Genomic DNA, 14,722 nt, shown 5'->3' with positions numbered 1-14,722 from the left:
ATGTACCGTAAAGTACAGATATTAGAAATCTTTGTTTCATGTTCATTCTCACAAGATTACACAAAGTAAATTTATTTTGGTTTCAGAATTTTCACATATTTCTAAAAGTCAAATACATGCTCATGAAAGTGACTGTCATCAGAAGCCCAAGGCTTCTCTTAACATAGCGAAAAATTTCGTAACAGAAAAATTGAAAACTTTCAAAAGAGAAAAATTTCAAAAAAGAACTATAGCATGAATGCCCATGTACATACCATCTGGATTCTACCACTGACATTTTACTGGATATCTTTTATCATATTATTGATACATCTATCCAATTGGTGCTGTGTTAATCACAGACGCCATGTGTCACTGCAGTATACACGTCACTACCCAACACACAAGATTTTCTTTTCCTTATGAGAAAATGTACATAGAATGCAGCGTACAAGTCTTAAAGTACCATATGATGAGCTCTGACAAGTGCATGTCTATATTACACAAAGCCCTATCAAAATATAATACATTACCGTCACCCCATAAAGTTTCTTCATGACCTTTTCCCAGTCTATTCTTCCTCCTAGAGGCAACAACTGTTCTGATTTTTTTCAATTATAGATTCTAGAACCCCATATAAATGGAATTTCATCTGTTCTAGAACCTTACTTAATGGAAATGAATATATATCCCTGCTCTCACTCAGCACAATATTTTTAAGATTTATCCCTGTTGCTAAGTTTACCAGCAGCTCCTTTTTATTGATGAATGGCATTTGTTATGGATACTGTTTTAACCAGTTAACTAAATACTTAAAATAGGAATGTTGATTTTTGTTTCATACCTTCATGTTGACATCAGCCCCATTGCCAACTAGAAGTTCCAAACACAGTGCTCCATGTGTTGATGCAGCAGCAAAGTGCAAAGGAGTGAATCCTTTCTCATTCTTTTGATTCACATTAGCACCACAGTCTATGAGTTCATTCACTACAACATCTTGCCCGTTATAGCAGGCCACGTGAAGAGCTGTGTTTCCATAGGCATTTGGTTCATTCATCTATTGGAAGGAAAAATAGTGTGACTCTTAAAGTGAGCTTGCTATTATCATCGTGGGTCATTTTAGGAATCTGTGCTTGCAAATCAAATTATTAAAGTAACAGAAAGAATAAGGGATAAGCACACAGATTAGCCTTGCTAATGCTAAAAAATTTTAAAATAATGAATATAAACAACAAGCATTTGGTGTGAAGTACGCTGTGTACATTTAAAGAGTATAATTCATATATATATAACCAAATGATGATTCTAAAAAGAGATGTATTAGGAAAACGAAAACAATGTATTCTTCAAACTTTTACATACCAGAAGGGACTTACAGAATTAACTCTAAGAATCATGAAGAATAAACAAAAACTGAAGATTCTGAGGTATATTCGGGAACATGCTTTCTCACCTTTTTACCTTTTAATTACAAAGGACTAAGGTTAGTTAGTAATAAAGTAGAGATCAGGATTTTTAAAAGTGAATGGCATGTTTCTCTATTTAATTCATTTTTGTTACCAACTTGAGATATTTTTCAGCTTTACGTGTTGACATTTATCAAAAAAGCAAAAGAATGTGCTAAATAATAAGAAAAACTCATGCAGCTCAGTTTTTGTCTCCCCTTTCTATTTCTAATAAATAAAATGGAGAAATACTTTAAAGTTTTATGTTTAGTAAAGAACCCGACCTTGGGTCAGATGCGGTGGCTCATGACTGTAATCCCAGCTACTTGGGAGGTAGGTATCAGGAGGATCATGGCTTGAGGCCAGCCAAGGCAAAAAGTTAGCAAGACCCAATCTCAAAAAACAAGCCAGGTGTGTTGGTGCACAGAGAGCCCTTGACTTCAGGGAGGTAATTTATGACACATCTGATAGTGTACTTGTTTAGGGTAGGGGCTGGTCACACACTAGGTATTAGAAAACTACATCTGTGATTTAGGGTGGGGGATGGGTTGTGAGTTATTAGCAAACCTGGAGATTGCAATTAGTCATGTGATAACCAATCATGCTTATGTAATTGGAGCCAAAATTGAAAACGCTACAAATAAAGCTCAGGTGAACATTCTTAGTAGGTAATACTTTGAGCATGGTGGCTCACATTGATGCTGGGAAAGTAACAGGTCCTAACTCCTTGAGAAGGAAATGACAGAAACTTCACCTTAAGAACTCTCCCAGGTCTACCCTATTTGTCTCCCTTACTTCATCTGATCTTAATTTGTATTTTCCCCTTTTAATAAGCCATATTGTGAGTGTTACAGCTTTCAGTTATCAAACCTGAAGGTGATTTGGGGAGCCCTCTCAATCTTTTAATTGTTCAAAAGTGAAGGTGGCCTTGTTAGAGGGGACTGCTAACCTTGCAGTTGGCTCCAGCTTATCCTAACTTTAATCTTTTCTGAGAACAATGTAACCAGTAAAGTAAAAAAGTAACATTTAAAGGTATCTAGATTTTATCACAGAAGTTGTTCTCTCAAAGCTCTGGAAGGCACCAATCTTACAGATACCTTGATTTAGCATTTCTATATTCCAGAACTTTCAGAGATTAAATTTCTATTGCATTAAGTCCCCTAATTTGTGGTAATTTGTAATGGTATCCCTAGGAAACTAAAAGAGTAGGTCAGATATCAATCACTAACAGGCTCTAAGTTGGTTCATTTACTTCAAAGAACTAGCATCAGAGTTTACAAATGTTATTTTACTGTCAGTAAGTTCTTTTTCTTCTGTTTTTGTCACAGAGCCTTGCTATGTAGCCCAGACAGGTCTCAAACTAGTTATCCACTAGCCTCAGCCACACGAGTGCTCCTATTATAGGCTTGCAACACCATGGAAGTTTAGTTAAAATAAGTTTAAAAACTGCAGCAGAGGGGGCTGAGATGTGGCTCAAGTGGGAGAGTACCTGCCTATCAGGCAAAAGGCCCTGAGTTCAAGTTCCCGTATCATTAAAACAACAACAAAAAATCAAGAAAAAAGCTGTAGCAGAATGGATTTAAAACAGTGATTAGAAACAAGGTTGCTTCATTTATCTACATTGTGTGTGGGGGGGCGCTTTTAAGGCAGTGTATCACCCTGTTAAAACAAAGCTATAGAAGCTGCTGAGTTGAAATGAAACTTGTACCTACACTACAATCTACCAGATCCCATACGATAATATGCTGGAGTGTTTTGCAACTTCTTGTAACTCCCATATTTTCAATCTTGCTTGTTTTCAGTAAAGTGTTTCTCAAGGTCCTTAAATTAACAGCCTATCCAAGGTCTACAGTTGTGTCATGTATTTTTTGTCTAACAGACTACTACCTACTTTTTTTTTTTTTTTGCCTCTTATTAGCAGAGCCACGCCTCCTACTTTGTAGCTTTGAAAAACTATCAAGTTTGTCCCAACTGTCCCTAAAACAAGAGTAAATATATTAATACAACCATGTGCTGATGTAAGCCTGTAATACACAGGCGGCTGAAGCAGGAGGACTGCGAGTTCCAGGCTAGCCTGAGCTACAAGGTGTGACTCTTTCTCAAAAAACCAACTTCTTCCCACTCATACTCCCTCAAAAAAGAAAAAATATAGTGTGAGAGGGAATAAAGTACATGTATTTAAAAGATGGCCTGTGAAAGCCAGGTATTCTTAGCTACCTTGATTCAGGAATCAAATATTTCCAGATAGAGCAACATCCCTTCCTAACCAAAGACAATTATATTACTATATACTTAAAGCATATAGTACTTACACTTGGTTAGTAAGAAGTCTGTGTTCTTGTCTAGCTCTTGCCAATGTCTCATAATGTGATCTGCTATAGTCATTTAAAGAGAGTTACACTTATTATAGTAGTAAGACTTGCAATACCATAAACACCTAACCCAAGTGTGTCTGATCTGTTGGGTCTCACAGAACTGGAGCAAATGGAGCTTTAGGGCCTGAAGTGTGATAGAAAAGAAAAGGCTCTGGTGAATCATTCACCTATGAATGTATTTTAACTCTTAATATACTTTGGTAAATTATGTATCTTGGTCATAAATCAGTATACTAGGAATTTAAAGGACTATAAATATTCGGTTAAAAGACAAAAATATTGCTATATAAAATGCTCCATTATTTTATACTGCTGAATTTATATACCCACATCAACTCCAAGATCTAGAAGGTACTTGACTACGCTGATCATGCCACTGGAGGCTGCTGCATGAAGAGGTGTGTAAGACTTCTTATCTTTACACGTCACTTCAGCTCCATGTGCCACAAGTAATTTCACTACTTCAATGTGACCTGAAAATGTGTTTTTGAAGAAAAAACAAAGAGATGAACAAACAGGAAATATTAAATATAATTCAAACACCTTTCAATAAAGGAAAAACACGTATTAAGTATTTAAGGCATGTCAGTCACCAATAAATGGTGCTATAATTTAAGGCTAGAAGAAAAATATAAGAACTCAAAATAATACTGTTAAATGTTAGTAGAGGCAACTAATATTTCATAACTTATTATTTTATCCAGTGATAACCCTATTATCTACAATCTCCCTTTTGCCTAGATCTTCCGTTCTCCCAACCCCTATAGGTTGTTTCAGTCTCCCCTCCTTCCTCCCCTCTCTCTCTGGTGTAGGGGATTGAACTCAGAACCTCATGCATGTTAAGTTAAGTGTTCTATTACTGAACTACATCCCCAGTGCTGTTGTATACCTTTTAAAGTTAACAATCCTCCATTGAATTGTCTTTTAATCTTTTAGTTTTATATGAGAGAAAGGAAAAAAGGCAAAACCAAGAGGAAGAGTTACAAAAATAAGTTATGCCTTTAAGAATACCTAGCAATATGTCTTTGTAATCAGATAGTACGACTGGTAGATCATGGAATGATTCTAGTACCACACAGGAAATATGCCAATTCACATGTGACTTCTCCTAACCAAAGGAGCCAAGATAGTAGAAACAGACTTACATTTCACAAATATATGTGTATATATACATATATACACACATACGTACAAGTACTAGGGATTGAATTTAGGGCCTTGTGATTGCTAGGCAGGCACTCTTGCAACTTGAATCACACTCCTATCCCTTTCTGCTCTGTTATTTTGAGATAGGGTCTCATTTTTATGTCCAGACTGGCGGGACCTCAATCCTCCTATATGTGCTTCCTGTGTAGTTGCAATGACAGGAATACATCACTATGCCCAGCTTTTTAAATTAGTTGAATAATGTCTTATAAACAACTTGTGAGGGCTGATCTTGAACCACAACCCCCCAGATCTAGGATTGATTATAGGTGTGAGCTACTGTGCCCAGCTAGAATTACACATGCTAAGCAAGCACTCTACCACTATGCTACATCCCCAGCCCAGGAGTTCCTTTTTAAAAAGTTGAAAAATGAATGTCCACATTCATGGCTTCCTCCCAGAAGCACAACCCCAGCTTCACAGGACTTCCAAAGTTCATGGCAGGTTATATTTCCTCTGTGCTTAGAGATTTACTTCCATCTGCATGATCTTGGTACCCATAGGCCAACATTTCTATGCTGCTGCTGTTTTTGTGCATTTTAAAGTAGCCTAAATGCCTCCCTGTCTCTCCAAGTTATCTCAAAAATCAGTTAATTTTTTTTATTAATGCTTTGATCGCAAAGTTTCATAGGGCTTTTGGTGGTATACTGCAGACCTATTTCCCCCCAGGAACTCTAACTGGTTTTCAAGCGCAAAGGTAAGATGTTTCAAAAGCACATATATCATGTTACAGCAGAAAGGCTTGTACTGTCTCTGTTTATTTCTGTGAAATTACTATTACAGAACTCAAACATGATGCAGGTTTAATCCAGTGTGTTGCCCAAAATAACAGGCTTCTTAATATACCTTTGTAATTTGTATCTTAATATTCCAATAAAAACAAAGATGGGTTTGAGAATGGCATTTTAGTAAATACCAATATTAAACATTCTTGGCCCATGTCTGAGGTGTCTCTCTCAATAAAGGTAAAAATAATTAGTTTGAAACAGCTTTTAGGTAAGACTGGACCCATTGTACTTCTGTTGCGGCAAACCTCACATTACCACGCTGGTTCCACTTGGGCAGCAAACTGAGATATGGCATAACTTTTCACTATATTAAAAGAAATGTTATACAAATGGCAAGAACTAAAACGCTCATCGTTCTTAAACACGTATGTCAAAAGTGAATTTAAAAAGTACATACCCATATATGCTGCCCAATGTATAGCACGCCTATCTTTCTTGTCAAAAGCATTAATATTGGCACCTCTGGACAAGAGTAGTTTGACCATCTGGAATGAAAGTAAACACAGTTCCATTGAAATTCAGAAGCAGAATTGTTCAGGAATGTGCCTTGTGACTACTCAGCTCAGTTTCTCTGGCACTGAATTTCTGCATTCATAGAAAAGAAGGAGCTAGACTAAATAGTGTAGGCCGTTTAACATAACAGGAGAAAATATGAAAAAGGGGTTCACTGTGGGTGTTACTGAGGTTAGGAAGCAGTATCTTTTTCAAATGTCACTTTGTGTCCTGGTATTTTATGTGACAACTAAGCATAAAACTGAAAAGTCTAAAGTTGGATATTTAACAAGAGGTTTTATTCCTATTCATAGTCCAAAGTGTTATTAGAATGCAAAGCACAATCTTACCCCAGAAATCTCTTAAATTTAATTCAAGCACAAATGTAGTATCTACAGTATAATTAAACCAGAAGGTCACAGTGTAGTCTACTTACCTCATAAAGTACCAAAAAGAGTAATTATAGCTAATCATATTTAAAATGTTTTGCCACTGAAGGGCATTCCAGACTTCATGTAGGGACACATTTTGTGACCTTAACTACAGTGGAGTCAAGGATTCTTTATGTTGTAAAATTGTGGTACTGTGAAAAGAACACTGAGGCAACTACCTACCTACCAGCCATGACATTTTGGGAATGTCACTCTACCTCTTAGAGATTCTGTAACTGCAAAAAATGAAGTATTAGGAGCAAGCACCATGGGGGCACACCTGTACTCCCAACTACTCAGGAGGCTGAGGTGGAAGGAAAACTTGAGCCCACAAGTTTTGTAAACAGCCTGGGAAACACAGTGATATCTCAAAAAAAACCCAGACAAACAAACAAACAAAAAAATCAAAACACTAAAAAATGATGAATAAAAAAGGAATGGATAAGTTAGCTTTGAATGTTCTAACTCTTGTCTAGTTCCACTCCTATACATGAAATTTGCTGAAAGGTAACTAAATTGTTTTATTTTGATGGTTCTGTCACTAAAGAATTATGGTGACTAAATGTTAATATTTTCTAAACTGCTTTTCCTTGCTACTATCCTTCCAAGAGAACAATGAAACTGCCTTCTTCCCAGATTTTTCCACACAAACAGAACATATTTCTATGTTGTGTTACAGTTGGCAGCATTCCTTGTCATTCTAAGTTTGAGGATATGAAATTCAAGTGTATAGATAATATGTACCAAATAAATTTCTAAATTTGAGGAAAAAGAAAAAAACCCACAAAAACATAAAGGTTTGTCACAGGCAACATTAGCTGAAAATAAGCAACATGGGTATTTTTGCTTAGACTAAATAGCCAAAAAAAGCAAGTTCACTACCAAGCAAGAGTTGGAGGTGAGTCAAGATAACGGCAGTGTGTTTGAACGCACCTACCTCACCATGTCCACTGAAAGCTGCATGATGCAACGCAGTTCTTCCTGCCCGATCAGACACGTTTACATTACTCAGAAGAGGCACCAGAGCTTCAGCACACTTTACAGCTTTATTAGCAGCAGCTATGTGTAAAGGGGTTTGCCAGTTTTTGTCTCGAGCATTAACATCTGCAGAATGCTTCAAAAGTACCTGAACTGCTTCCTAAAATATGAAGATAAATGAACGTTTATGTTTAAAGTAAACAAAATTTCCTGAGGCAAAAAATAAAAAAAGTTCCGACAAAGATCTCTATAAACAAGTGAATATAAGAACTAAAAATATAACATTTCTCAAAGTATTAAACGTGCTATACTTTATAAAATGAAAAATCTCTTGGTCTAGATAAACTAGAAAAATAAAAAAGCATATTTTTTTTGTTATTGTTCTTAACCAGAAGTACATGGAAAAGCTTATAATGCCACACTTATAAAATGGACTCTTGGCAGTTTCCAAAGAATTCAGTACACCATCAACATTAAGTAATATGAACAGAATGAAACTTAGCAAAATTTTGCTCCTTACAGCAATAATCTTGTCTTTCACAGATGAATGTCAAACTATGTATGAAAATAAAAGGACCAGAATCAGAGCAGAATCTCAGTTCTACAACTTATAAGGTTCACACTATTCACAAGTCTTGTAAAACAGACTCTTCTTGGTGTTCATATCTATAAGGCGGGGGGCAGGGATACTGCCTGCTCACAATTCTCAAATTTGCCATAAGGTACAATAAACTAATACACATGGAAAGTGTTAGAAAGTGTGAACAGATATAAATATACAAAGTTATCAAGGAAGACTAAATAAAATACTATTATTCATGAATCACCCACAGCATTTTCAGGCTTTGAAACAAAAGTAATCAGAATTGTCCAAAATATGGAAAAGAATACAAGTATTTAAGAGGTATGCAAAAGACCAGACTGATGCCCAGAAATCTACTGATCTGTTAATAAGGAAGTCAGCCAGATAATCAAAGACACAGAGGCCTATGACCCCCAAAACTCCGTTCCGGTTATTTACCCAAGAGAAATAAAAACAGATACATTCAAGAATGCACACAATTTATTCATAACAGTCCAAAACCAGAAATGCCAATGTCCATGAATAAGAAAGCTGATATGCATTTGTACAATGACACTACCCAGCTTCTACTGCTGAGTAGCAAACGTTATTATGGTGAGCAAAATAAATCAAGACACAAGAATACATATTGTTTGATTCCATTTTTATAAAATCTAGAACAAGGAAAATTACTCTATATTGATAGAAATCAGAAGAGTGGTTGCCTCTGGGGACTGAAATTGGACATGAAGGATTTGTTGGGATAACAGAAATCTTTATCTTGTTTAGGGCAAAGGTGACACAGGCATTATATATTTGTTAAAACTTATGACTGTACACTTAAATTGGTGCATCTTATTTTAAGTTGTATTTCAATTTTAAAAAGGAATATAGAAAGGAAATAGAAAAATATGTACTGAAAATTCTGGAAAATCAAGATACAAACCTTACCATAATTCATATCCCCACTTCTGAGAACAGCGTATCATGCTTGGAGGATAAAACTAACACTTAAAATGGAGAGTGCTGATAGGTATGTGGGTGGATATACCAGAAAATAATTACAATAAAATGAAGAATTTATGATTGGATAAATTGTGCCAAAACAGCATACTAGGGATATCAGCCTTTTTATTCATTCTCACTCTGGATTCACAACATTAAGTTTGGAAAATATTTATGTTCTATCAGCAAAGCAAGAATAAAAAAAAAAAATCAAAGCTAGGCTGGACATGGTGGTACACACCTGTAATCTCAGCTATGTGCAGGAGGTGGAAGTAGGAGGATCACAGACTGAGGCCAGCCCAGGCAAAAAGTGAGCAAGGGCTTATCTGGAAAGCCAAACTGGGCACGGTGGTACATTCCTGTAATCCTAGCTAGGCAGGAAGTACAGGTAGGATTGCAGTCTAAGGTGGGCTCAGGTAAAAAGCACAAGACCCTATTTGAAAAGTAAACTATACAAATCATTTGCCTAGCAAGTCCAAGGCCCTGAGTTCAGTCCTCAGCACTACCAACAGAAACGAAAAAAAAAAAAACCAAGACAATTCTTTTGTTTCACTGAAAAGCAAGAGTAAATCTAATTCATGAAGATAGGATGGCTCCTAAAGAAGGCTATAGTGTAGAGTGCTTGCCTAGCAGGTGTGAGGCCCTGAGTACAAATCCAGTATGGGGTGGTGGTGGCTATAAAATATAGCAAGTAAGACTCTACGATCAACAAAGATAAAGGTTCAGAATACTGGGTCTACTATTACTGTTCAGAGTAATACACATCTGAGTAATAAATTCAGGAAAAAAACTAAAGAAAATCTCAAAAGGCTGGAGACATTAAAAATTGGGAATTTTTAGAACTATAAACCAAAGCGTCCGATGTTACATCCTAGTATAATTCTAGATATTATCAGCACATAAAAAGAATGTGGGAATAACCAAGGACTGACTCTTAGCAACAAATGCACTATAACTTCTTCAATTTCAGTTTTTCAGTTATTAGAGGGTATGTGTCTAAAGAAATGCTTGCTGGTGTGGCTTAATTTTAAAAAAGGTAAGTCAATTTAAATAATGTGGAATATGAAATGTGGAGTAATGACAAAAATTTAAAACTCATACTCAAAGGGCATTTATTAATATCTTGGGACAATCTAGAAGATTCAACAGCACTAATTAGCTATTTGGTTCTGTATGTGTTTTAAGTAATTCTTACCACTGATTTGAAGAAAGGCACAGGAAAAAGAAGGGTTAACACATTTGCAAATAAATACAAAGTCTAGATGACCACTAATGTCTCAAATGAGTAATGTGATTACTCAGTTATATGGACAGAACTGAAAACAACTCTTAATTAGGTTTAAAAAAGTAAACAGCAGAGTCTACAGAGGATTCAGCAGTATGGTGTGGCTTCTTACACACACACGTCTTTTCAACCAGGTTCAGTGAAGGAATTAAGCCATAAGACACAAATATTTGTGATAAATTAACCTCTCTCCTGTGCATCTTTTTTCCCTCCTTTCCTGGTCTCAATCTGCCTGGTTCACACTTCCCAAGTACTGGGACACAGGCATGCATCACCACATCCATCTACTTTCTCCTATGCATCTAACACGGTATTACCTATTTTTTGTGTTCTTGGGATAATTTAGAAAATAGATTCCAATTACTGTGTGTAGGGTTTACTTCTCTCATGGTATCTCAAAAACATAAACCAAAAACTACCTAAAATTTTGCCTTTGAAAAGACCTTTCTTTTAATATATCCCTCGGTGACCAGAGCTATATTTTCTGTTAAAGGAAGAAAGCATAGCTTCCTTTGATTTCAGAATGTAACAAAAACAAAAAAACTGATAATTGTCAGATTTTCTAGCACTTTTGATAACTATGAACTTTTCTTTTTAAACGAAACATGATGTTCCATGTATATAGAAGTTATATTTTCATGGAACAGCCACATTTTTACAACCTCAGCAAATATACAAAGTGTACCTTCTGATGACTTAATCTGGAAAAACGCTATTTAATAGCCATATTCACAAGAGTCGTAAGAAAAGTAGGTATTACTAACATTAATAAGTTCCAATAAAGTAATATTTACCTTAACTACTTTTTGTCAAAAGAAACATAGCACAGCTAAAATGCTGAAGTGTTATTTGCATATCAATGACCTAGAACAGAATCAGATTGTGTGCTCCAGGGTAGTCAGTATTGCCTCCCTCTTTCTCCTAACTAACATGCTGCCTCTGTCACATAGCAGGGTTTGTTATCCCTTCCAGTCACTCTTCCCTGATACTTCTCTCTCTCTCTCTCTCTCTCACACTGCTAGCTCTTGTTCGGGGTTCAAGATACAGTTTATGATGAGAAATCAAAGAAGAACAAAGAGGCAAGAGCTCTCTCAGTTTTTCTTGAGGCATTAGAGTTGTCTTTCCTTTTCCAGGACTACCTGATCCCATGATAGGAGTAGTAGTTATTCTTAGGAGTTGTTTCCTTATTGCTCACAATTTGAAAAATGGAAAAAACACTAGGTTAACAGTAATTTTTACAATCACATACTTTCACATTTTAAACTATTTGTTATTTTGTACAACAAAAAATGTTAAAGAAAAAGGATGCTTTATACAATGCACTTTAGAAACGCATCTAATGTACTTTACAAAACAGTAAAATGACCCGTAAGAGATGGTGTGGGTTTGTGCCAGTGGAATAGTTTTTAGCTACCTCAAAACATCTATCCCTAAAGACATCATGAGAACTAGAAGATATGAGAGACATAAAAAATATTTTCCAAGTAGAGAACATTCTCTAAAATGTTCAAGTTATATAGATGAGCAAACAACATATAGGGTTGTAAACAAAAAGGAACTATTCTTCTATGTGAAAAACGTTATATATTTTAAGGCTACATTTTAAACTGGTAGAATGTGCATCAAGCAATAGTTTTGAAACTAACTTATATTTGATTAAATATTTTAAAATTATTCATTACACACTGGTGAGATTATTTCTTGATTATAGTTAGCAGAACATTTACAATAGGCTATTGTGAGCCAGTAGAGAAAAGCCCTGAAAAGGACTGTATAAGACAGAAAAATTATAAGGTTTTCTACTCTCTTTTAGTTCATACTAAGAGGTATTACATACAAAAGGAGACATGCAACAATTAGCTTGGATTATACAAATTCTGAAGTAAAGTGACCAATCTAGATATTTCAGTAGTTTTCTCCTTCTTTTGAAAACACAGATTTTGAATATGGACTCACACAGGTCTACTGAATTTTTTTTTAATATACAATATATTTACTAAGAGAAATATCATACCTCACTACAAGATGCAACTGCTCTGTGTAAAGGTGTCAACCATTTGCTGTCTTTGGCATTAACTCTAGCTCCTGGAACAAGAAGAAAAAAATAAAATTGAAATAATTTACATGAATATTTTAAACAAATTTCCTAAAGTTGTATGTATTCCAAATTGGATAAGTAACAATCAAGAGTGTTATACTTTCTGCCAATAAATTACCCTTAAATTACAAAACAAAATTATTCTTTTAAATTGATACAATTATTCAATGATGTATTAGCTTTTCATTAAATATGAAACATTATTTTATATTTAAACTAGAAAAGCCACCTTTATACAGAGCATAACCAAGAAAAAAAAAATCAGACGCCACTTTAGAATATGGGTTAATAACTCAAATACTTACAAAAGTGAACACAAAACTACTCAGAGATAAATCATAGATTATTTTAAAGTCTTCATTACATTACTTTACTACTGAATATATCATGCCATGAATTAATATACCAAAATAGTACTATAAGCTATTAAAAACACATTGGTACTATATGGTTATTGTATAAAATGTAAACAATGGTACAGACTAAGAAAAAAAATTAAAAAATGAATCAACCTGTATGTCTTTCTTGGTTATACCTAAGATTTAAAAAAAAAGTAGAGGAAAACCAGTCTGGCTCTGGAAGCCAGCCAACAGGTCCTGTTCTATGAATCATCCTAGCTTTATAAATAAAATCCTAGCTAATTCTTTATTTCCTAGATGGTGAAATACTGGCATAGTGAATAGTATCAGATCAGAGTCAACTGCTGCCAGAACTCTTATCTCCTGATGTTTACATTATTTCTGTGTTTTGAATGTGAGGTCCAGGGGCTAATCAAGTACAACGACTTCATGTTATTGCTCTAATAATCATTAGCTATATCCTTACTAGTTGTGTGATCCCTTCGAACCTTCATCTGCAAAACACTTCTTTATACCTTGTTATAAGGATTAGCATATAATAAACAAATTTAGTACACACAATGTTAGAGGCAGATATAAAAGCTTTGTACATAATGGGAAATAAAGTAAAATGGAGGTATGGGAAACACCCACAAATGTAGCAGTTAAAATTGTGAGTAGTTGAGTTCTCTATTTGCAGGTAAATAGAGGGAACTGGAGAACATCATAAGTGAAGTTAGCCAGGTTCAAAAAGTAAAAGGCCACATGTTTTCTCTAATGTGTAGAATATAGGCCCAATACAAATACAAGCAATATTATAAAAACCAGGTCAGGTAACAGGAGGTCACTAATTGGAGAGGGAGGGTAAAAGAAGGAAGTTAAGAGGGTGAATATGGTTGATGTACTTCCTATACAAGAATGCATATAGAATATTTAAGCCTGCTGAAATCAGCAGAAGAAGGGGAGTAAGGCAGAAAGGAGAAAAATCCCCAGCATCTCTACCAACAACACCACCAAAAAGAAAAGAAAAAAAATAGAGGTGATGAGCTAATTTGAGTTATAATACATATATAAATGGAAATGTCGTAATGAAACTCCTTGTACAGCTAGCTTAAACAAACAAAAATGTCTTGATAAAAATGGAGAACAGGAAGGTAAAACAGGTCCTGTCTTGGGCGGGGAGATATAAGGAAAGGGTGAAGGAGTTTGTGAATATGGTAGGAATATTATGTACTCATGTATGAAAAATGGATAATGAAAAATGGATAAATGAGACCTGTTGAAACTATTCCTGGAATGGGGAGAGAGGGGATAAATGAGAATGATGGAGGGCAAGAATTCAACTATGCTCTGTTATAACAACCTTAAGCTGGGGGGGGGTGTGTGTGTGTGTGTGTGTGTGTGTGTGTGTGTGTGTGTGTGTGTGTGTGTGTGTGTGTGTGTGTGTGTGTAAAATGCTGTAACCCTAGCTTCTCGAGACAGAGACAGGATCTCAGTTCAAGGTCAGCCCAAACAAAGGTGATTTGAGACCATACCTGAAAGGAAACCATAAAACAAAAAGGGTGACAGGATGGGTCAAGTGGTAGAGTGTTTGACTAGCAAGTGCGAGGTCCTAAGGTGTTCAATCCCCATTATTGGAGAAAAAAAACTGCATTTTAAAGATGCCACTGATGAATATTATAAACCAGTATTTACAGAAAACACTTTAAATGCCAGAAGCACATTTCATTAAATCAAAGA

At 35.4% G+C, this 14,722-nt stretch overlaps 1 protein-coding gene across 6 annotated transcripts in view; it reads right to left on the bottom strand.

The window, feature by feature from the left end:
- Ankrd28 (ankyrin repeat domain 28) overlaps positions 1-14,722 on the bottom strand; it is a 156,371-nt gene that overhangs the window by 56,418 nt on the left and 85,231 nt on the right. For all 6 annotated transcript variants that reach the window (XM_020176983.2, XM_074043859.1, XM_074043860.1 and 3 more), the window contains 5 exons: positions 12,561-12,631; positions 7,654-7,854; positions 6,191-6,278; positions 4,130-4,272; positions 824-1,036 (listed from right to left, as the gene is read on the bottom strand). In XM_020176983.2, coding sequence (XP_020032572.1) covers positions 824-1,036; positions 4,130-4,272; positions 6,191-6,278; positions 7,654-7,854; positions 12,561-12,631 — 716 coding nt within the window. The remainder of the gene's footprint in view (positions 1-823; positions 1,037-4,129; positions 4,273-6,190; positions 6,279-7,653; positions 7,855-12,560; positions 12,632-14,722) is intronic.

The sequence above is a fragment of the Castor canadensis genome, chromosome 10 (genome assembly GCF_047511655.1).
Source record: "Castor canadensis chromosome 10, mCasCan1.hap1v2, whole genome shotgun sequence".
Lineage (NCBI taxonomy): Eukaryota > Metazoa > Chordata > Mammalia > Rodentia > Castoridae > Castor > Castor canadensis.
This window is presented reverse-complemented; position numbering and strand designations above follow the sequence as displayed.